Source organism: Ipomoea triloba, chromosome 5 (genome assembly GCF_003576645.1).
Source record: "Ipomoea triloba cultivar NCNSP0323 chromosome 5, ASM357664v1".
NCBI lineage: Eukaryota > Viridiplantae > Streptophyta > Magnoliopsida > Solanales > Convolvulaceae > Ipomoea > Ipomoea triloba.
Window position 1 is genome coordinate 17,700,111 of NC_044920.1, and position 26,203 is coordinate 17,726,313.

At 31.5% G+C, this 26,203-nt stretch overlaps 1 protein-coding gene across 1 annotated transcript; it reads left to right on the top strand.

Moving 5' to 3' along the window:
• Positions 1-13,965: 13,965 nt before the first annotated feature.
• Positions 13,966-21,135, top strand: LOC116021086 (bidirectional sugar transporter SWEET1-like). Its single transcript, XM_031261696.1, has 6 exons — positions 13,966-14,039; positions 14,151-14,187; positions 16,771-16,866; positions 18,070-18,349; positions 20,135-20,254; positions 20,656-21,135. Exons 1-6 carry the CDS (start codon positions 13,994-13,996, stop codon positions 20,842-20,844), a joined length of 768 nt encoding a protein of 255 aa, XP_031117556.1. The 5' UTR covers positions 13,966-13,993; the 3' UTR covers positions 20,845-21,135.
• Positions 21,136-26,203: the final 5,068 nt, after the last annotated feature.

Below are 26,203 nucleotides of genomic sequence, written 5' to 3' on the forward strand. Positions count from 1 at the left end.
TTTGTGTTTAAACATTGATTTTTGTATGAACTAATCTTATGAATTATAAACATTTTGTTTTACTTTATAAGTTTTCAAATATATGTTCTTACTTTATATTTTATTAAAATATATTGATTTCACTATTTTATATTTTAATATATAAACAAACCTAGTTAAATTTAAAACTATTTAAATTGTATGAAGATGTCCTTTTTAGTCTTTTTACATTTATCAGTTTATCAAAAAGCTAATTTTACCAAACACTTTTAAACATAACAGTTAGCTTAATAACTCTTCAGATTTCAGCTTCGAGCTTATAGCTTTTCAGTTTTCAGCTACTTTTCAGCTTTCAGCTACCTTTTCAGCTAGGTTTACTCAATTTCCTTTTCTAATAAGATAACTGATTTTTTTCTTTTATATTAGAAAAAGCTAATACCACAAGTAATTCCCTAGACAAGCAGTCCTCCAAATTTCCTGAAATCAGAAGTCCCTCACTAGTACAAGTAACCTAAACATCTAAAGAGCATAAAGGTTGGATAATGCATTTCAAAAAATCCGGCCGTTGCTAAACTATAACAATTAAAATTATAAAATTTTCAAAATCTGTCCGTGAAAAATCCATCGCTATATTGTTGCGCTAAAATTAGCTACGTATTTAACGACGGAAATATTCCATCACAATATCCATCGCTAATCCGTCACTAAATATCTATTTAAAACAAGAATTAAAATCCGTCACTACTTTAGCAACAGAATAAATCCATCACTATATAGGCGTTTTCTGTAGTGTTAATTATTGGAAGAACGGATTTGGTCTCTTAATTAGTTAATTTATATTATGAATTGCAAATAGAGTCGTCCTCTCTCACTCTCTCTCTCTCTCTCTCTCTCACACACACACACACACATATATATATATATGTATATATAATGAAAAGTAAAAATATTGGTTCAATTGTTTGTTGAAATTAATAGTTCATATTATTTTAGTTTTAGTTTTTTATAAATAAAAAAAAATTCCTACTTTACCCTATTTTACATGACTTACTTTTCCCGAAACATTCTATCAGGATAAACTTTAGTAGCGGAATATTCTATTAATTATTTATTATTATTAACTTACTCATTGATTTTTATAAGGAAGGAGTGGAAGGTATTAGGTTTTAACCTCATCCCAATTAGAGTTAGCATAATTATTGAATATATACTATGAATATGCTAGAGTGTATTAAAAACTATACAATATAAAATTTAACATGAACTTTAGTTAGTTAAATAGCCAAACTATATACCTAGCATTCAAAGTTGAGCATAAAAAATTACAAATAAGGAACCATGAAAATCATTTTCTTGCATTTTTTTAAAAACAAATCTAGGTTACGTTATTTTATTTTATTTTATTTTTTCGTTTAATTAATCTTCTTTTCATTATTTAAAACAAGACTTAATATTTTAATTATGTTTTTACATTATTGAAAATAATTTAGGTTATTATGGTATTAAAAATTTTTGTTTGTATTTCCATAATGGTATACAAAAACTTGTGGCTTCATCCCCAGGCTGCCGGGGATGAAGAGCTCTTCGTCTCCATTGCTCCATGCCAAAGGCGAAGCCCCATGTTTCTTTTTCTTTTTTATTTTTTTAAAAAATTGTATTTAAATTATTAAAATAAAATTAAAAAATTTATTTTTAAATTTGGTAACTGGCATGTCAACAACTAATGGTAAACATGTCACTTTTAGGCCTTCCTCAATAGTGGAGATTTTGGTATGGTTTTTGAGGAGTTTTTGTAGGTTTGATTAGAAAAGAGAAAATTGGACTATCTATTGATATGTTGATTAGATTATCTCTTGATATGATTGAATGATGGCGCAACTTGATTTCTTGTAGCTTTGTTTTTATTGTTTTTATCTATAGGTTGCATCTGTTAACAAATATGCGTAAGGTTCCTAATATGAAAAAGAATCGTGGATCTTGAATGCAAGTGGTTCCTAAAGATTCTACTCAAATTTTAATAGACATTAACTTGTATTTTATTAGACTTGTTTTTCTTAAAATGAAAGAACAAACATAAAAAAGCAAGTGAAAGAAATAAACTAAGGACACAACAATTGGTAACGCAGTTCGAAACTAAAACTCCTACATTTGCGGGGCAACTCATGTCAGTCCAATCCACTATATGTTCACCAAGATTACAGGAGTTTGCATGACATAATCACATACAAAAAAGCCACAACTGAAAACACCAATATAACCTTCAATACACCTACAATGGAAGGTTATATGTGCATGCCTCAAGTTTTCTACAAAAATCAAATCTTCAAAGCTACACCAACTGATCTTGAGAATTCTTATAAATAAATCGTCATTCTAATATGGGAGGAATAACCAATCTTATCTTGTCTTACTATATAAAATAGCCGCACACCTTGCGAACATAAATTAGCAAAACATTTCCCGCCTAAGATTGTTGGGCATTTTAGGAGTCAAAACGTAGTCGTTTTGACAGGGCCAAAATATTAGATCAGATATTAATTAAATATAGAAATGGTTGATAAGCCTGAGGTGATTAAATATTTGGTCGTTTAGAATTTCGATTAAATATACAAATATACAATACAACTAATGCTGCATTTGATTTTAATGAATAGCTTTCACATTCTTCGAGTAATTTTTCTCAGATATTTAATATTAAATTATTACAATAAATTTGGTCTTTTAGCATTTCTATCGAATATACAAATATGCAAATCTAACAGTGGACTGTTAATATTATTGGAATGCGAAACGGTCACATGATTCTATATATATCTTACAGTCATAGGACCAACATGTCTCTCTACGTCTTCATTTTTCAATTCACTTTCAGAGAACAAATCGTATTGTACTATTTCACAGACCCATGTCTCCAATATACATTCTGGGTCATGATATAGCTCCCATGAACACCACAAATGCTATCAAACTGAGGCTGGTATATAGGTATGAAGTTTTTGAAAGAAGAGGCACAACAAACATCAAGTGCAAATGATGTGTTTATTGACACTAAAATTTGATTAAATATGTTTATTTTTTAATATAAAAAAATAATATATTTGGATAATATTGATATTATCTAATTTAATTTGTTTAATTAAATAATATCAAAAGAGTTTGAACTTATCAAAACTTTTATCCTACAGCTCTAAATAAGACATTTCATTTTCTATGTAAACATCCCAGCAAAAATCATAGAAATATTTTTGAAGCTTATTTAGAGATCATGATCCTGAAAATAAAAACCCCATGCTCTTGAAAGTAAAAGTCCCTCCATTCTAAACCTCCAGTTGAAGAGGAGGCCCTTCAATGGAGCGTTCAAGATATCAATTGAAGAATCAGAGAAACATCCAAAGATCTTGTACCCATACCTATATTGATACATGCATGTAACCAAATTTGAATGCAAAAATATATATTCAAAATTTTGTATTTACATATTTTGGCACGCCCAGTGGGACAGCTCTGCCTCTCATCTCTTCATTCAACTGATATGGGGCAAACCCAGTATGAAATTTGAAATGGAGGAAGCTAAATGGTACTCCTTGGCACGAGTTAAAACGACCTCATATCCTTCCAGACTCCTTGTCACGAGTTAAAACGGCCTTATATACATCAAGGCTCATTGGTACGAGTAGAAACGGTCTCATATCTTTCAAGATACTCCTTGGCATAAGTTAAAATGCCCTATATCTTTAACTGTAGTGTCGAGACTTCCTTGCGCACTACATACTTTTGGGTGGTATATGCTCTCAAATGGTGTACAAGCAAGTCTGGGGGCATTTGTTGACATATAGAATTTGATTATTTTTAATATTATTATATTTGAATATATTTTGGATAATATTGATATTATTTAATTTGTTTAATTAGATAATATCGAAAGAGTTTAAACCTATCAAAACTCGTCTATCCTACGGCTATAAATAGCACATCTCATTTCTATGTATTCACCCTAAGAAAATCATAGATATAGCTTTGAAACTTATTTAGAGATCATGATCATGAAAATAAAAGCTCATATGATCTTGAAAGTAAAAACTCCTCCCTGCTAATCATGTTGATATAAACCTCTAATTGAAGATCAAGCCATTTAAACCCGGATGCCCTTCAGAAGAACAAACATATAAGTTCTTCTTTAAAAATCAAGCCACTTAAAATTCGGAGGCCCTTCAATGGAGCGTTCAAGACATCAATTGAAGAATTAGATGGCCATCCAGACAGTTTATACCCACACCATGCATATTGATATACTACATGTAACCATATTTTGAATTCCACAATCTTATTCAAAATTTTGTGTTTACAGTGTCTTTCATAATAAGGAGGTATTTGCGTGTTTTATGATATACTTCACAAGTTCACAGTTTAATACTTAGCTTTTTTCACGTAATGTATAACCATTAATAGGGGATTGTCCTGCATGCAAACATTTTGAAAGATTTTGTCGAGAAATATTCTGCTTTGTTAAAGGTAAGGGCATCAGATCAAAGATCTCATAATCCACATAAATTGAAAATATAAAGTTTCTAATTTAATGTAACTTTGCTAACTCTTTTATCAATTAGAACAAGATGCTATTTTCATCATCTACCATCAACTTTTAAAATTAAGGCAACATACTGTATACAATTGATAGCATTAAAACTAATAATGCATATTCACAGTTCCTTGCTGCCGATAAAAATCTAATCCATCTGAACATAATCTACATCATCTGCTATCAATTTTAAGAATTCTATATAAAATTAGGGCATCATAATTGTTTTTTTCATCAGTTGCCATCAACTTGGAAAAAAATGTTAGTTACTTTTAAGAAATTTCATCATTATTATAATGTCAAAAAGAGGGGGAACATCAGCCTTTAATGAGAAAAAATTGCAGGCATTAATTGTTCATTTAAAGAAATGAATAGTCAAACTTTTAATTGTAATCAAAAGCATTTTGAATTTAATAATAATGCTTTACAAATAATGAAAGCAACAAATAACAGATTGAAATTTAATTTCAATAACACTATTTGCATAAATTCTTTACTTTACAGTAGGAGGATCAAGGATATGAGTCAAATAATTAGCTCTACAATTATAGGCAGCAAGAGGAAGCAGATAATTGACAATGATATAATATATTATTTATATTTATATATTATGTATATTTATATATTATGTATATTTCATCACTTTACATACCCTCTTGAAATAACCATTCTGACGATGATTCCCCATGAATTAATCTGCTCCACTAATTTAATTTCACCACAAAAGACTTGCTCAATAAATCAATAATTTGTTAAACTAATAACCTGAAATTGACCAAGCACTGACTCTGTTCCAGCAGACTGTTGCTACTTTTCCAATCACTAATCACTAAATAAAATAATAATAAAATCCTAAATTTTGTCAAATAATATAGCCAAATTAATTAGGGTATAAAAGGTGTATCATTTGTATACTTTTATATTTATATATATAGGGTTGCACTCTCGTGCGTACTCTCGCTCAGGAGAGAACTGCGGACAAATCATGGCCATCCACGTGTCCAGATCAACGAATCAGATGCAATTTTAAAAAAATGACGCGGTGGCATTTTCGTAAATAACTGGAACTTTGGTGCACCTTGTTTCACTTAAAAGTGCACATATTTTCGCACCTATTTTCACTTACAAGTGCGAGTAATTTACCTTGTTAATATTCATACACCTATTTTCGCAAATATTTTCACTTATAAATGCAAGTAATTTACCTTGTTAATATTCATGCATCTGGTGCAACCTAGGTGCGTGCACCTAATTAGAACATTAGGTGCACCTAGTTATAACATTAGGTGCACTTAGTATTGATGCTCAGTGTACAATTCACTTGCACCTGTAATACATTTTACTTACATCTGCAATACATTTCACTTGCACTTGTGCAAGTAATTTACTTTGTTAACATTCATGCACTTGGGTGCAACCTATGTGCACCTAGTTATAACATTAGATGCACTTAGTATTGATGCTTATTGTACAATTTACTTGCACTTGTAATACATTTTACTTGCACGTGTGCACCTATTTTCACTTACAGGTGCAAGTAATTTACCTTGTTAACATTTATGCACTTGGATGCACCTATGTGCACCTAGTTATAACATTACGTGCACCTAGTTATAACGTTAAGTGCAACTACATTCCAGACACGTGGCGCTCTGTGATTTGTCCGTAGTTCTCTCCTGGGTGGCCAGTATGCACCTGAACGCGATCCTATATATATATATATATATATATATATATATATATATATATGTTATTTATTATTTACTAGTATGAATATGGATTAAAGATGAGTCTAAGTACATTGTAGCATGTGGTCAAATGTTATGATAATATTTCACAAAATCATCTTATCCTAATATTTCTAAGTACATTGTACCACTCAATGTTACAAAACGCACCACAATGAAAATACACAAAAACACCAAAAAAACACACCACACACCCAAAATAATGCACCATAACTCCCCTGCCCCTAATGGTGCGGTGTATATTTGCATACCTAGTGGTGTGTTTTCTGGTGATGCGTACCTAATGATGCATATTTGTATGGCGCATTTTCTAATATTGAGTGGTGTATATTTGTATGCATAGTGGTATGGCCGCACTGACCGCACGTTAAGTGGCAGCCACACCTAATTATAACCCTATATATATATAGGTGTGTGTCTAAGTTGAATGGGGTGTGTGCACATACGCATTTGACTTGGTGTTAGGTCGTGCATTAAACGCCACTTTTGTTCTTTTTGTTATTAGCATCTAAAGGTGTGTGCGTGTCAGACATGTTGTATTTCGCCCTCCGTATAGTTATTCGGGTACTTGGGTGTGTTAGATGTGAGCGTGAGAGGAATGGAGTGTGTGCGTTTACATAATTTAACTCCAAATATTGCTTGGTGTAAGACAATTTGTGCATTGCTTTTTTTTTTTTTAATCTCGGGATTGTATGTGCATTTAGCTTTGATGCGTATGCATTTGCAGGAAATTCAGATGGTGAGAGTCAAAACGTTGTTCAAAATAGTCCATCTAATGTTGGGTGAAAATCAAAAGTAGTCCAGCTAAATTACTTTTTAGTGTCTATACTTTTCAGATTATACTACGAACATATTATATTCGTCTATTAATTTCGAATGCGGAGTTTATTTATTTAGATGTAATAAATTTGGTTGGAATATCATTTACGCACTTACTTTTTCATTCTTGCTCAGTGAAATGCATATCTAGAATCGGATCATGCACACACCCCAGATATGTGATTCACCCCGACTACTTGTACTATGTTTTAGTGCAGTAATATGCACACACCTTTTCCGGTATACGCACACAGGGCGAATATGTCACATGCATTCTATCAAACTTATGAAAATAAGGTGCTAGCCGTGGGGAAGAACACCCCTAAATGACTGAGATGTAAATATATCCCATGCAAAAAAAAAAAACTCTTAAAATGTGTATGTTTTATTTGCGTATACGACCTTCAATCATATGCACACACATTTGCGTGTACAAGCACCTGAAACGGCTGCCCACCTCTAAAATACGATAACGCACACACATATAACCGAGTTTGCACACACTCCGTTCAAGTCAAAACCAAGCCACTAAAAGTATATACTTAGGGTTTCACACTGACGCACCAGAGAAGACTCTTTACTTCAGTAATATGCACATGTGTTCAGTATTCCGCACACAATTTCGGATATCGCACTCAAACATTTCCGTCTTTCTCAGTGAAATGCACACTCCAGAATCCGAGCATACACACACCCCAAATATATGATATACACCAATCGATGTACTATAGTCACCTTCAGTGATATGCACACACCGTTTCTAGTACACGCACACAAGGGGGGGCGGGGTGTCACATGCATTCTACCAAACTTATGAAAAGGTGTTAACCGTGGGGAAAAACACACCTAAACGCTTGAGAAGTAAATATTTAAAAAAAAAAAAGAAACTATTAAAATGCGTACATTTTATTTGTGAATAGGACCTTCAATCATTACAACAGTTTCCTCTCACATCCTAGCATTGTGCGAGGTTTAACACTCAATCGCACATGCGTGGGAAAGGTCCTTATGCAAGACACATATACATTAGGAATTTTGCACACGCTCAACGTCAAACATGCACACAATACTCAGATTTTTTCACACGTCCAGAATCATAACCGCACACACCTATGAATCACATAAAAATAAAAAGTACCGCTCTAAGCAAAACGTTCCAAACTCTTTATTGCCTTATCAGTATTGTGTGCCAAAAAACATTCAATTCCAACCTTTTGCACACACCCGAATTCCCAAATGTACACACCTATGAATCCCATAATATTCAAAAGTAGCTTGATAAACAAAACATGTCAAACCCTTAATTGCTTTCTTAGTATTTTGCACGCACTACAAAAGTAAAATACACACTATTTGCAAGAAACAAACGCGGTTTGTTGTGTGTGTGGGGTAAAATATTCTCGTGAACACGGAATGAACACTACCCTTGATATGCACCTAATACACATCAATCACAGTTGCACAAGCCACCAAGACCGGGCACACACGCGTCAAAAAGGGCCACATGCAAGACTTTTATTTTAACAGACTTATGCACACGTCTGACGCCATAAACGCACACACCTACGAAGCATAAATAGATTAAAAGTTCTCACCATTTTTTTAAACATCACAGAAAAAAAAAATATAGAATGTTTTACCATGATTAGGATCCCTTAATATATGGAAATTATTATATTTCATTTATTTATATTATCAAAGATCATAATCAAATTACAATTTCATCCTTTTGAATTAGTTATGTCCTAATATAATTGATATTTTATATCAATCCTATCCATTCATTCCAATTTTATAGATGGTTGAGATGGGATCTCATGATCTCATCTAATAGAGTGGTCTCATAGGATCCAACCCCTATATATATATATATATATATATATATATATATATATGTATATCTTTTGTTAATACGTATATAATTATTTATTAGTTTGGGAATTTATGTATTATATATTATATTGAGTAAGTAAATATGTATATTTGAGAAATGGTGTTTATATGAGGAAATTGTTAAAATGACTTTAAATGTGATTATTGGTAAAATATAAATTATTTTAATTTTTTTGTTGGAAATTGAGTTATTTTGTAGAGATAGAGAAAGTGAATGTTTTGAGAAAGGGTAACACTTGTGTGAGACCGTTTCACGGGTCTTCGGGTCGAATTTTGATGGGTCGGGTCTTTGACTCATTAATCAAATATTTGACCCGTCTCACAAATTGAGACCCTTGAGATGGTCTCACATACACGAGTTTTTGTCTTTGAGAAAAATGTATATTGTTGAAGAGGTTGTAATATATATATATATATATATATATATATATATATATATATATATATATATATATATAATAGCAATAAATTATGTTAAGGTTTACTTTTAAGGGATAATGATGAATAGTTGGAATGTTATTATTATTGTTTTAAAAAAATTATTATTTTTGGAGGAATAATGTGCGTGGAAGTTTCCCTACTTTATGGGATTTTTGGAAAATCGTTATGAAGTATTATTTTGTATATAAAAATGTTGGAGGTTTTTTTTTTTTTTTTTTTTTTAAAATAAATGTTAGGAGGATTATGTTATGGAATTTGATTGTTGGGTACGTTAAACTCAAAATTTGAAGTAAGGAGTGAACAGTAGAAACATACCTTGTCTCACTTGGAGTGTCCTATTATTTTGAGGAGTGGACATTGACGTAAAAGCTATATTCACTAGGGTAAAATACCATGTGAGTAGTAGTCAGTAGAAACATATCCTGGCTACTATATATAACTAGTTACTATCCATTTGGCCTGAAAATTCCTTGGGAGGGTGCACACTTAAGATATTAGTTCTGTTACATTGAGAATGTGATTTTAAGTTGTGAGCAGCGACATAAAAGATGACTCACTAGGGACTTGCGATATGTTTTGTTGGGAATATTGTGAGTGAACAGTGTTGTGGAACCTGTTTTACTAGGACTTAAGTAATTGAGTATTTTCTCATTGGATTTGACTGGTTATCCTACTTTATTTTGAAAAATTGAGAAATAAATTACTCGTATTAGTTTTTGTAAAATTTTATAATTTGAGAATTGAGTATGTATGATTCATTACGAAAAGTTGGAATTTTTATTAAAGAGCCTTTTGGCTACCTTTTTTTTAAAATATATATATATATATAAATATTATCCTTTATTGAGTTTATGTACCATCATATATATATATATATATATCTTTTTGAGAATATTTTTGAAAAAGATTATATTCAGAGAATGATCCTTGGACAGAAATTATGATATTTTGAGGGGTGATTGTATATTTATATTTTTGAAGTAAAGATATTTTCAAATAAAAATGTAATTATTTACATGGTGGAGTAAACATTACTTAGCAATGTTTTGCTAACTTTGTTTGTTTTGAATGTTTTAAAAATGTGATTTATTCAGGAAATAAGAATGTGGTTGATTGAAGAGAGCGTGGTTGTAGATTGCCCAGTTGTTATAAGATTTCGTTTTGAGGAGAAAAAGTTTAGACTTGTAATAATTTTATTTAGATCTTAAAGATATTATATTGTGGCAATATTTTGGTTTAGGCTTACATCTGTGGAGCCTATCAAAAAGTAATCGTCCCGCACACGTGAGGGGGCGTGTTGAGCATATAATGATATATAAACACAAATGTGCAATCCAATTATTACCCAATTAAACTGCAAAATCACTTGTACACTTCCCGTCAACAGGACAGCCAGCCCAATCCGAATTTGAAAAGGCATGAACAACAACTTGTTGACTGTCAGCATGTCGAGTAATGGTAATATACTGCAAAGCACCTGCCAATCTGCAACAAGTAGTGGGGTCCGATAGCAACACAGGTTCATCGGAAGGAGCAGACCACGAAGTAGAAACATAGTCTCCATCCCTGCACGTCGTAAAATGTCAATCATATAACAGCGTTGAAACAACACCAGCGCACCATCAACATCCACGGTTTCAATGACGCCAGTCCCTCCAATCCACTAGCTATATTTAGTTTAGATGTGGTGGTTTCACGCTTGTGGTTCTTAAGGATTTTTATTTATCTTATAAGTTGAAATGTATGTGACTAGTTTCTAAATAAATGTTTTTCTTATTTTGGGAGGTTCTATTTATAGGAATTTCTGTTTTTAGTAATAATATTTATAGTAAGTTTTGGGAATTAAATTTCGAGGGTGTTACAGATTCATATAATAAAGGTGTCACGCTTATATGAATCAAGTAGGAGATTGTTTCGAATAATTTATTCCTAACATTGACTCATATAATAAAGATTGTAATTTCATAAGGTATTCATGGTGATCATTAGTGATGTATAAAGGCGAAATTACTGGTGAAATTACATCCCTCTCATTCTTTTAAAATATAAGGGTTAAAAGATGTATGTTAGAAAATGTTATGGATTTTTAAGGATAGATGTTTCTCATTCCTAAAAGGAGATTTCCAATTCCTCCTCTTGAGAGATGGTTTCATCATATGTTATAAATACCCATGAAAACTCTAGGGATCATAAGTAGTTTTCCAGTCTTCAATATCATCAAGATGTGATTAAGGTATACAGATAAGAGAGTAAAGCAATTTTTGATTTATTCAGTCTAAAGATTACGTCTCCTATGGATTTAATTAAAAATCCATGATCATGAACATTGTTTAGTTGATTGATTTGATTTACATGCGATTGAATGTTAACTATTATTTTGCATTCAAGTTATAGCGCATAAAGGTTGTGATTAATATAAATGTATTTGGTTATTTTTGTATTAGTAATTAGTATGTACGGAGTAACAGTTATCACTTTCGAGCCATGCACATCTCATATAGAAAATTATTGTGTAGACCACGGTCCAAATAAAACGATTTCGTTGAATTTTATGAGTTAGAATAATGTACTTTACGTGTTAGAATAATGAAACTTCTAGAATAGAGTAATGCTCTTTATGAATTAGAATAATGTATTATGCTTTAGAATAATGTACATTATGAGTTATAAAAATGTATGTTGCAGTGAGTTGCATAAAAAAATATACAAAACATCATTTTTAAATAATAATTCACACAGCTGCGTGGACCACATTCCATGCAATAACTATTGAATATCATATATATCAACATAATTTAGTAAAGAAAAAAATTGTACGGAAGCAAAGTCCAACCCAACTTTAAATTAAAGGTTTTTCCGCACCAAAGGCTAATCACTCTCTCCGTTAGCCTAAAGTGGCCACGACACGATATTTTGATTTGACTCATCACTCATTGTGTCAATAATATATCAATAATGTTTATAAAGAAAAATGATGAAGTACAAAGTTGCCTCTTTATAATTAAGTAGAAACATAATCTTAGCTTACACAGCTTCCATCAATATATTATGTACCATTATCGATATTATAAGATAGAATCAAAGTGGATCACTAATATGTTAAATGTTTATTTTTAATATATTAAAAATTTAATCTATTGTAGATTGATTTTTTTATACTATTTAAAAATTAATATTTAATACATTATAAATAAACATTCAGTATATTAATTAAAAATGAATGTTCATTAATGTTTTACCTTTTAACGCAGGCCATGTAGTCTAGGTATAATTTTTCCAACTTACAAGCTACAAGATTCTACTAACGCATATTTATTTGTTAGATAATGATAAAGATTTTTCATATGAGAAATATATTCACACTAAAAATCATGTTTGGTCGAATTAGTATCTATGGGTCCAAATTATAAGGCCAAGGTTGCTAGGTTACATCCTATTTTAAAAAGACTTTATTTAAGAGATCAAGTGATCATATCGTCATAATAGAGTGATTAAAGTAGTGACATTAATACCTGATATTAAAGAAGCTATGATGCAGTTTAGCGGCGTGAGCTTCAATTTCGTTAGGAAGTTTGTGAATTAGGCTGCCATGCATTTGCAAGGAGAACCAGGAGGAGTGATATGTCACTGCTCCTATGTTTATTCACGATGTTTTTGTGTTATATTCATTGAATTAATTAAGTTTTACTTTAAAAAGAAAAAGTAGTGACATTAATATTAGACTAGTTGGACCATTTAAATTCATATATTATTCTCATTAAGCCCTTCTACTTTATTAAAATTAATAAATAACTCTCATTATTTCTCTTAGAGAATATTATCTCGAATCCGGCCTTAAATAGCAATTTTATGATTGTCTTTCTCATCAAAATAAGGAGAGACAGTAAAGCTTATTATTTTATGATTGTCTTTCTCATCAAAAAAGGCAAGACAGTAAAGCTTATAAAGCATGCGCCGCATCATTGCAAATTATATCATAGATTAGGGTCTACCTTACATAATTGATCTTAATCTAAAAATAATATTCAAATTTTGTATCATCAGTTGACATATTTTGTATTTACACCTAACAATTTTTGTACATATAAACAAATTGAAGGCATATCACATGCTAATTACAGACATATAACATGATAACTATAGACACATAAATTGTTAACTGCAATTTGCAGGTACATAATATGTTAACCGCAGACACATAACATGTTGGTCATGTTAACCAACATGTTATATGTTTGCAGTTAACATATTTTGTACCTGTAGTGAACAATTTATGTGTCTGTCGTTCTCATGTTATGTATCTATAATTATCATGTTATGTGTCTTCAATTTATTTGTAGGGACAAAAAGTGTTAATTGTATGTACAAAATTTATTAATTGTAAACACATAATTTTTTAATTAAGATTCACAATGAAGCCGTACATAGTATAACAATTGCCACATCATTCCTCAAAACTCTATAAATGCCCCAAGTGGAAACGTGTATTAGTGCACAGACTTAAGAGTTGAGTGTTAGTTTAGACTTTAGAGAGATGCATGGTGTAGCACGCACTCTCCATTTGGCTTTTGGGATCTTTGGTATGTTCATTTCTTCTCTCAGATGAAAATTTGGCTCTTTTTTTTTTTCTAATTATTCAATACACTTTTATTCTGACCCTTAATTGTTTTTTTTTTTTTTTTTTGTTATAGCAAATGGAACTGCTTTTTTCATCTTCTTGGCACCCATGTAAAATTCCCTCTCTCCCTCTCTCAATATACATGTATACTGTATACATACAGATATAAATATAGGTGTATATATGTACCTATATGTGTGAACCTTCTCAAATCACTTTTAGCGTTTGGTTGGAGGAAATTACAATTCTATTCCCACCTAATTCCCACATAATTTCGAAGGCAAGCAAATTCTTTTGTTTGATGGAGGGAATTGTAATTTCACGAAATTTAAATTCCCTCATTTTCATGGAATTAGAATTCCATGACCCCTTGGTATTTCAATTCCATGGATTTAGGAAGAAAATAATTAACTTTGAGACAAAATTATTCATATATATGTTTTTTTAACTTAAAATTGATGTTTGACATCTCTTTCGATTATAGTGTATATTCTTCTTCTACTCTCAACACAAAATGTCAATTAGTAGGCAACATCAATCAAATAAGTAGAGATTCCTTATCTATTTTATTGCTTTCATTATGCAATTTATTTACAACGTGTTAAATAAATTTTTAAAAGCAAATTTGAATTTGATCATTTAGGATTTATAATAATAGTAGTAATAATAATAATAATAATAATAATAATAATAATAATAATAATAATAATAATAATAATAATAATAATAATAATAATAATAATAATTGGAGAAATTCCCAGTAATTCTATTTCTTCAAATCAAATACTGAAATTTAAATTACAACTTTATTCTCACATTATTCATCTCCTATGAAATTGCGATTCCTTTCCACCTAATTCCCCCCTCCAACCAAATGTCCCGTTAATATAATTTAACTATAATGACTTTTTTCTTAAAATGAATAAAAAGTGAAGGTTTTTTTATTTTATTAATCGATTATAGAAGGTGTGACATCTTTTATTATTTTTAATATTTGATATTGTAGAATATATATATATATATATATATATATATATATGTGTGTGTGTGTGTGTGTGTGTGTGTGTGTGTGAGAGAGAGAGAGAGAGAGAGAGAGAGAGAACGAGAGAGAGAGGTTAGTAATTCGCCTCGATCTAGGAGCGCCTAGGCGGGGATTTTTGCAACCGTGTATGTAAATGGGTAATTTCATAATAAAAACTGTTGAACTAATATATTATTACGATGTGAAAATTTAGAATATCATCTAACCTAGCTTATTTAGAAGTGTGTTTTATATTAATTATCAATAATGTTAGAGTATCAATATCTATCCCTGCAATATTCTCCTACTTTTTTTAATTTGACCTTACTACAATATTAATATATTTATAACTTTATTGCAATTTTTTTCACTATTTCTACACTATCAAATATAATATAATAATATAATAATATAATAACAACCCTATCATTTTATTTTAGTAAAATAAATTAATTGACCCCACCTTACCAAATGGCATGGTGGAGGCTATGCAAGGACAGACAAGTGGAAAGCCTTGCATCCACTTGTTGGATTTAATAATAATAATAATAATAATAATAATAATAATAATAATAATAACTTATGTGAATTTGCCATATACGATTGCAATTACTATCATTTTAAGGATGGGAATAGTCTACAAAGATGAATACTTATGAATGTTATAAAAAGTGTAAATTTCACTTTTCCTCGTTAATTATTGAAATATTGTCATACTTAGTTTTTTTTTTATTTTTTCACGTTATATTATTGACTTTTATTTGTTTGTTGCAATTATTTATTTTTTAAAAAGTTTGCATGTAATTCCACCATTTAATAAGTATGGCTAACATGTAATTTTATTATTCGATTTAAAGAGTTTACCTAAGAAGGGAAAAAATTACATGTTGGAGAAATATGTTGTAATGATAAAATTACATGTTAGCCATCTTTTTTTTTTTTTTTGAAAAAATGTTAGCCATCTTTATTAAACTGTAAAATGACAAAATTTTAAATAAACAAATAATTGTGACAAGGAAATAGAAGTATTAAATAGTTTAAAATTATCAAGTCTTTAAAAATAAAAAAAAAATTAAACAAATTTTGAAAAAATAATAATAAATAAATTAAAAAATATAGGCGCCCCTCGAATGCCCAAGGAGCACCTAGCGATTTTTTCAATTATGAATGGGGAAGTAAAAAGTTGTATTATTGCTCAGGATACTATGTCTTAGAATAATGAAATTTCTGGGATAAGATAATGTATTTTATGAGTTAGAATAATATATTTTATGTGTTAGAATAATGTATGTTATGAGTTAAAATAATATATTTTATGCATTTTTAGACCGTGTTCTACTTAATAATTATTGCACCAAGACTATTATTCTTTCTGGATCAGGATCTTTCTAATAAAATAATCCCAGGGGCCAAGCCCCATCTACAACCTCTGAAAACTATAAATATACACATTATTTTTGGGTTCAAGCTTATAAATATATACACATTATTTTTATTTTGGTAATACAATATTTTTATATATGTCATTGTAATGTTCCTTATTTTAAAATGTTTGAAATTTGTGCAGATTTTTTCTTTCTTTCTTTCTCTACATTATTGCTAGTTTCAACATTTAATTTTCTTGATGTTTGATTTTGTTTTTTTTTTTTTTTGTTCCTTAAACAAATTGTAGTGTTACATTCAAGAGGATCATCAAGAAAAGGAGCACGGAAGAGTTCTCTGGATTGCCCTATGTCATGACCTTGCTCAATTGCCTGCTTTGTGCTTGGTATATTCCTTTAAGGATAAACTACAAATGAGCCATCGTACTATTTGAGAACAAAAAATTAAGTTCTCGAACTTGAATAACTCCCAAATAAGTCATTGAACTCGAAAAAAAAACAATTAAGCCACTGAAACTGAAAAAAGAGCAATTAACACATTTTTAAAATTTCGGGCGAAACCTTCTTGCACCGGTGACAATTTTCGACGACCGGCGATGACTCGGTAGTCACCGGTCGCCATATCCAGCGAGGGCGACTAGAAATGGTCGCCCTCTCATTGGGGAAGGTGACCATTACTGGTCGCCCTCGCCAGACGACCGCCGAAAGTTGTCGCTGAAAATTTAAAAAATGGGTTAATTGCTCTTTTTTCCGGTTTCAATGGCTTAATTGCTTTGTTTTTTCAAATTCAGTGACTTATTTGAGTTTTATTCGAGTTCGATGACCTAATTGCTTGTTTCCAAATAGTACGATGGCGTATTTGTAGTTTATCCCTTCTTTCAGCACTTCATTCTATTTTTTACTTAAACACTTTACTTCTTTGTGTATCAACACCAAATTAAACATATTGAAGTAATGACATTAATTTGGTATTGATTTTTTTGCCTGATTCGTTTTCTTTTGTTAAGGTCTAATATGTCCTTAATTAATAGTTTATTTTTGTTCTGCATTATAAATGTATTATACAACAACATTACCAATTTGGAGTGTAGTTGAGTCGAAGGGACTTATCCATCCTTAACAAAACGTTGAGGGTTTGATCCTTGAATTTGCTTAGCATTACTCTTGCGCATCAATAATAATAACAACCATTTTTATAAATTTGATATATATATATTTTAGGAAATAACTTATATAGTACTCCAATATATAATTTATAAATTTTAGGAAATAACTTATATAGTACTCCAAAATATAATGTCTATATATTATTACCATTGAAGAAGATAAGAAAATATATGGTGGGTGCATGTGCATGATAACAATAGTTGGAAAAGATAACGGAAGGTATAATGGTAGGTATATTTTTTATCAAAATATTGTATAGTACAACTCTTATAGCATAATGTGTATATATATATATATATATATATATATATATATATATATAAAAGTAACAGAAAAAACAGACATAAATGAAGCGTATAACTTTCACTCACCACTTAGTTTTTAGATTATTATGATTATGATTTGGTATGCGATAATGACAGGTACGGGTTACCTTTTGTGTCGCCTAACAACATACTTATGACGACAATTGATGGAATCGGAACGGTAATTGAGTTAGCATTTGTGGTCATATTTCTAGTATTTGCGCCAAAGAACGAAAAGAGAAAAATTGGAGCGCTCCTTATTTTAGTAGTCGGAGTATTCGTTGCGGTTGCGCTTCTTTCGGTGTTTGTTTTCCATGGGAGAACCAGACAACTCTTTTGCGGTTTCGCTTCCTTAATCTCCACTGCTATTATGTTTTTCTCGCCTCTATCAGTCATTGTAAGCTCTTCTCATCTTCCTCTAGCCTTTCTCAACCTTAATTAATTAGTAGTCATTTTTTTTGTGTGTTGCACTTCATTATTATTATAGCTAGGAAATGATAATAATTAAGTGAACTCGAATGAAGTAAAACTCCGGTCATGAGTTTTGATTTTATTGGAAAAAGATGAAAAGAAACATACATATAAAAACTATGAGTCACATTTTTTTGAATGAATCAAAGTAGGGGAAGTCACAATTTTGGTCCCTCAACTGTCAATTTAGTTCCTAGTTTTCAATTTCAACTAATTTGGTTCTCAAATTGTTTAAAATTTCGTCAATTAAACCATTACAGAGAGACCAAATGATGGTTTCCCTTCTCAAAAAAAAAAAATGATGGTTTCTCTCTTTTTAAAATTTTGTCAGTTTGATCCTTGAAGGCTTCTAACTTTGTAATCCCAATGCTACCTAAGATAACCAAAAGTATATTATTTGTGTACATAAAATATATTATTTGAAAGTATATTATTTAAATATTAAAATTACATTATTTTGTATACTATCAAATAATGTACATTCAGTACACAAATAATATATTTTTAGTATATTAAAAATGTACATTGTATTTATGAAAAGTACATTATTTGAGTATTAAAAATACATTATTTTGTATACTATCAAATAATGTACATCCAGTACACAAATAATGTACTTTTAGTACATATTAAAATGTACTTTGTATTTATAGTTTGCAGAAAAATTTGTCTTTCATCATGGGGCCCGAGCCAAAAAGAATATGGGTCTCGTGCGATAATTCAACTTGGGTAATTTATTATATAACTGTGAAAATAAAATAAAATTATATGGAGTAATATTTATTAAAAAATTTCTTTCAAAATATATATATAGGTTAGACAGAATAAAAATAAAAGTCATACTCATTGACAACTTTTTAAAACATAAGTATAGGATTTGATTATCCATATAATTACTAAACTCACTGCTTATTTTAAATCAACATTATCCTTTCTCATTTTATCGCCTCCTTATTTCGTTGCCTCCTCACTTCATCGACTCCATCAATGTATTGCCTACTCACTTCATCGCCACTTTTAAGATCAATTGCCTTAATTTTTTCTTTTGTTTTTGTATTTTTAAAACATTTATTCCGATTATAAAGCAATATATAACTAAACGTTAATATTGGTAATCATTCTAATTTCACCCTACTACCAAATATACAAAATACTTTTACCAAAACCGATTTCAATTACCAAATATATATTTGATTCTCATTTCGATTTCGATTTTGATTCCATGCTCAAACCAAACACACCCTTAATTTTACTTTTTCTATGCTTTGACGCAAATGAGTTGCCATCAACACGGGTGCGTTTGGGAAATCAGTTATAATGTAAGATTATATTGTTCGTCATTAATGATCTTCTTAATGCGGTTTATCTCTCATATGTGATTTACGAACTATTATATAATGCATACCATCAGTAATGATTACGGGTTTCCCTTGTCACCAAAAAGAAAAAATTACGTTCCCAATTTAAAAACAAATGAATACCTAGACTGCCTGAGATTTTAAGGTGGAAATTTGAAATAAGCCACGCCTAATTTATTAAAAAAATTAATATATAGCTTTTCAGTATAGCCACAGGGGGTAATTATTTGTCATCCTGTATGCTATTATATGATAGAACATTATATTTGAAATTTTAAAGTAAAATGAACATTTCTTTTAGGAAAACAAAAACTTAGTAGTTTTTCATCTTCATGAAAATTTGATGAGTGCAGAGGGTTGTGATGAAGACAAAGAGTGTAGAGTTCATGCCATTCCTCTTGACTTTCTCCATGTTCCTATGTGGCACTTCTTGGCTCATTTTTGGCCTCCTTGAGATGGACCCTTTTGTTTATGTAAGCTAGCACTTCCAAATCTTATGCATACTTTTTTTTTTGAAAAATCTTATGCATACTTAATCATTAATATATATATATATATATATATATATATATATATATATATATTTATGTATTCCGGATATTGCAATTTATGTCCCTCAGATATAGAGCAATTATAAATGTCACCTCTCAATTCTAAGTGCTATAAATATTGTCCCTGAATTGTCAAATTGTCATCATATATTGCCCCGTATATTGTAATTTATGTTCCTCAGGAGGGGCAACATTTATACCACTTAGAATTGAAGAGTGACATTTATAAATGGTTATACTTGAGGGACATAAATTACAACTTTTTTCAATATTTCCCTTCATCTAATTAATTACATGTTACTTATATATGTATGATAATAAAGGTACCAAATGCCACTGGATGTGGTGTTGGAGTATTGCAATTGATACTATATGCAATCTATAGTGAGAAGACAATATTCATGACCATCAAGAGATCTTTTTTCCAAGGGAGGCTCCAAATCAATGCCATGCCCCAACAGCAGAAGAAGCAACCAAGCATCTCGTCATCAAAATATGATGAACCAGTCTAGTGTGTGTCTGTGTGTGGGGGATACTTTTATATATATATATATATATATATATATATATATATATATATATATATATATATATATATATTAATAACATTGTTATTATATTAAACCAAATTAAAATGTTGTGAAGTTGTTACTAGTGGATTAGTAACAAGTCAAAATTTGATGAAGTGGTTAGTAGCGGGTTATATCTACTATTTTGTACAATAATTCACCCCTTATTTTAGTTGTTTTGATGCTTATTTTCTTTATCCTAATGAAATTGAGAATTGTTTGTGTGTTATATTATCCCAAGAGTTGAATTATCCACAAGGAGTAGCAAAGGAAGAATTTTGGAGTAGTTTGGACAAGTTTTGGAAGAAAAGGAAATTACCAAGAAAGAATAGGAAACAAGAATAAGAATTGAAAAAGAATTGGAAATTGTCTCATGGGCCAAAGGCCCATCTATCTCCTATTCTACATATTCTCTACAATTTAAGGAGTTCCCTTACAAAGTTCCCAACCCTAGTTAGTTTTAGTTTATTTTTCCCCTTCTCTTTATATTTCCCTAGTATAGTTTAGATTAGTTTTATATTAGATTATTTAATCTCAAGCTTGGAATCACGGATTAAAGTAGGAATTGTTCTTCATTATCAGTAAAGTTTACTCTTCCCTTTATATTCCTTGCAATGTTTATGGTTATTTATTCTCTTCCCTTTATATTCCTTGCAATGTTTATGGTTATTTATTATTGCTTTGTTTTGTTTACTTTTATGATGCATGAGTAGTTAGCTTTTGGGTTTGGATTAGGGTTCTATTGCTATGAGTAGTTAGCTTTTGGGTTTGGATTAGGGTTCTATTGCTATTCTTGATGCTAGATTTGTGATTATTGCATAAAGGGAAATACTTGTTTACCTAGGATTTATGTTTGAGTTGGATTATATTTTCCTCTTATTGATAATTGATGTGCAACTTTTATTGATTTGATTTGATTTGGAGAGGATTTCATCACAACGAAAGTTGGGTGAAAGACTCAGCCTTACCAATTTCAACCCAATTTTTCCTACTATGAGAATAGGGGTAATTTGGGGCTTATAATGCTTTTGTGTTTAAGGTTATGATTTATGCATCACGAAAGTGGGGCAATCTTAGCCTAATTCTTGTTATTGATTACGAAAGTAGCTAACTTGAATTCTTGAGTGCATTGCCAATAAATCCCTTGGTTAATTGTTTTTCCCTAATTCTAAGATTGTTAGAGCATAAGATTGCAATACCCCTAATCTGACCCCACTCTTTTATCATATAGTTTATCCCTTATTTAATTTGCATCTTTTATTTTATTTTAATTCCTAAATCATATTTTCCTTGGATTCTAGTGAATTCCAATACTTTAGTGCCTAGGATTTAATAATTCACACAATACGTGCCATAGCCCCAATCCTCAGCTGAAAGACATAACACACCCACTTTTACACTCCCATTTATACACATCACATTTTGGCACCGTTGCCGGGGATTGGTTTATTTGGTTGTATTGTGTGATTGTTTTATTTCTAGCATTAAAGTTAGTGAATTCTTAGGAGATCAAGTTTTTATCACCTTTAAAAAAAAACACAAAAAAAAATTGTTGCTAATGTGACTACAAGTCTATATCTTTTGATTTGATTGAAAGGGATTCCCATGATGGATCAAGGAGGATACTATGATTGTCAATCTTATGAGGGCAACCAATATATGGAATTCCTTGCACAACTCAAGCTCCACTTCCTAACCATTACTATGATGCTCAATCCCAAAATATTCATCCACCACAATTCCACCTTCAAAACTCATACTCTCAATACACTCCAAACTACCAAAATCCTTACCCACAACCTTCACAAGATTTCAATCCACCACAAGATTACTCTCCAAATCCATACCCCTCACCCATTCATTACACAACATACTCCCAAAACACTCAACCCTCATATGATCACTACACAAAAACCTTTGGTGGCAATATGAATCAAGAAGTTTTTCAAGGAGGTGCACCATCAATGTTCATGCCACAACCTCTTTGGTGTGCCATATGTGGAGGATCACATGAAGCCGAAAGATGCTACATCTTTGATCCTAACTTTCAATATCAAGGCCAAATTCAAGTACCTGCACATCAAGAACCACAAGAGCCATTTTATCAAAAACCTCCACAAGCAAGCAAACTTATTGATGAGGAGACTTTGGCGTTGGCTAGGCGTTGGGGAGGCACTATTGTACCCGATGATGACATTGAGGATGATGGATATCCCATGAGACCAAGTGAGGAAGAATATGCCAATAATCAATGGGAACCTCAAGAGCCATTCTATCAAGAACCTCCATAAGCAAGCCAACCTATTGATGAGGAGATGATCAGGTCCATGATGAATAACATAACCATTCAAATGAACATGTTACAAGCTCAATTGGAAGAAAATAAAGCTCGATTGGAAGATCATAAGGCTCAATTGGAAGATTAGAAGGCTCAAGGAAAAGGCTTGACAACTCAAGAACCCATTCAAAATTCAAGTCCTTATGAAGATGTTATACATGAGTTGTTCACTCCAAGTGAATGTGGTGATGAAGAGGAGAGTGAGGATGAAGATGATGATGATGAGAAAGTGAATGAGGGGATTGAAATGGACACTTTGAATTGGGAAGAAAGTGTAGAGTTGCAAGGGAATGGTGACAAAGAGCAACTTGAAGATGGTCAAAGTGAAGAAGTGCTCAAGAATGATATAGTTGATGAATTTGGTGGCACAAACGAGGTATGTCTTTCATTTAATGACACTCCCTTGGGTGAGAACTTTAGACTAACTTGGGAACCGGGAGGTGTCAATGTTTTTGAATGTGGAGGCCCCCATTGGCCAATTTTCATGTCCAATGGTTCCTACTTCATCTTAGTGCATAAAGAAGACCCAAGGTTCTCCCTACTTGCTCAAGGAAAGGAAAATCAAGGGGAAAATAAGAATGGATTTGGTGAAAGTGTGTGCTTGAATTTTGAGTTCATGGAGGAATAATGCTTGAGTGTTAATATGGTGGACTTGTGCATAAAGGAATTTGTTGATGGCCACCATTTGAGACACTATCTTGAAGAGAAATTTGTTAGGAAAGATGGGATGTTCTTTTTCCAATCCAATGATGGTTGATCTTGAGAGGTTGAGTCGAGCTAGCGACATTAAACTTAGCGCTTCATGGGAGGCACCCCATGTTATCCTTTACTTTCTTGCATTTTATTGTATTGCATTTAATTTATTTGCTTTAGTTAGATTTTAGATTTTAGTCTTTATTTGGTTTTCAAGAGGTTTGGCAAGGAAATATTTGAGTAAGAATTGATTTATTTTACTTCTAAGAAAGTGGGGTTTGGAAATTGAGTGTTTATGATGTGTTTAGGTGTTGGAGTGATTTGGGGATGTTTTGGATTGATCTACAGGTGAAAATAGGCATTTGGCGCGAAAAACGGACTTTTTGCATATAGAGAGCTCAGGGTCACGGCTGCCATCACGGCCATGACCCCGCCCGTGACCATTTCCGCAGTTTCCAGTACGTTTTCGCATATAAAGAGCTCTGGGTCACGGCCAACATCACGGCCATGACCCCGCCCATGACCCCAACAGTAAAAAAAAAAAAAACAAATTGCCATTTTTTCCCCACTTCCTTACTTTTGGGCACCATTATTGTCTTCCTCAGGTTCTAAAGTTTTTTTTTCTTCTTCCATTTTTCTTCATTGCATCAAGACTTCAAGGTTCGGTTTCCTAACTCTTTTCATTTATCTCTCTATTAGTTTTGAATTTGTGATTCATTATTTATTTTATTCTTTGAATGCCCTCCATTGTTCTTAATTGTTTGTCCATTGAGGACGATGTCCAAGTTTTAGTGTGGGGGGTGCTATTTCTGGTTTGAAAATAAAATTTTTGGTGAACTTTGCTTGAAGGAGTCAATGTGCAATACTGTGGATAGTCTATTTTCTTTGCTTTGTGGCTGTGACCACTTTCCTTTTTGCTGGTTTGTGGTTTGTTTTGGTGGTACTTGTGCAGCCTAGCTTGTCAGGGATGAATCAAGGTTGAGTTTGTGTTTAATTCAGTCTCTTGCCAATAATTGGGTTAACCTCTAACCTAAATGTTTCCCCTGTGTGTTATGCATTGCTAGTGAAGGCTTATGTGAGATTCCGGTGATATTTGTTCTGTCATAGCTTGTCTTAGTGCTCTCATAGTGAAGTCTAGAATTTGCATGCTTTGAAGTGATTTAGGCCATTGTTGTTAGCCCAAGCCTTTAAACCTACCCTGTGTTACAATTATTTTCCCTAGTTGTCCCCTTTGAGCCTTGTTTTTGTTTAATAAGTGCAAAAGCACTTAACCCCGTTCTTTGTATTGTTTTTCTTGTTTAGCCCTATCATTTAACCCTTAGCCCTTAGCCATATATTTTCCATTCACCCTTAGAGAGAATGTAGCATTTGTTCTTTAATTTAGAGGAGACTTACCTTTTTGAGCTTACTTTTGATAGAGTTATTCCTGTTATCTTTGTTCTAGTGTGGGGGTGTGGTGAAGGAATTGTTTGGTTGGTTTGAATTGAAGGAAAGAAAGTGTCTGTTGGTTGAAAGAAAGAAAAGAAAAGAAAAAAAAAAGTGAGAAATTGTTATTAAAGAAAAGTTTGAAAAAGAAGGCTGAAAGTGAAGAAAAGGTTTGAGAAAGGAAAGAAAAAGATGGATGAATAAAAGTACAAGTCAGGTTGCTAGAATAATTGTCTTCACCCCCACTAGTTTAAAATACTTTTGTGTTTTCAATTATGTTTTGCTCTCTTGTTCATAGTTTCAATATCTCCTCTAGGTTTAGTTGTGAATAGGTGTGAAATTCTCTCTCTTTTGTTCATTTTTCTATACCACTTCTTTGTTTAGCCACTCACCCTTAGCCCCATTACAAGCCAAATAAAGTCCTATTTGATCTTAGCATGCAGTTTTAGAGTGATCTATGTGAGTATGAAGGGCAAGTCTATGGGATTTCATCTTAAGCCAAGTCTTGCATAATCTCAACTGAGTACATGTGCATACAGGGTTTTAATCTACCTAAATTCAGGTGCCCGGTTATTTGCCTGAGAGGGGAACTCACTTGTGATTCTGAGATGATTCTTGAAGCAGGTTAGGTTGTCATTAGTTGGTTGGTGGTATGTTTGGTTGTGCAGGGAAGAAGTGTGATCAGTTTCATTGCTTGGAAGGTGGATTGTCCTTGGTAATTGCTTGAGGACAAGCAAAAGTTATAGTGTGGGGAAGTTTATATCTACTATTTTGTACAATAATTCACCCCTTATTTTAGTTGTTTTGATGCTTATTTTCTTTATCCTAATGAAATTGAGAATTGTT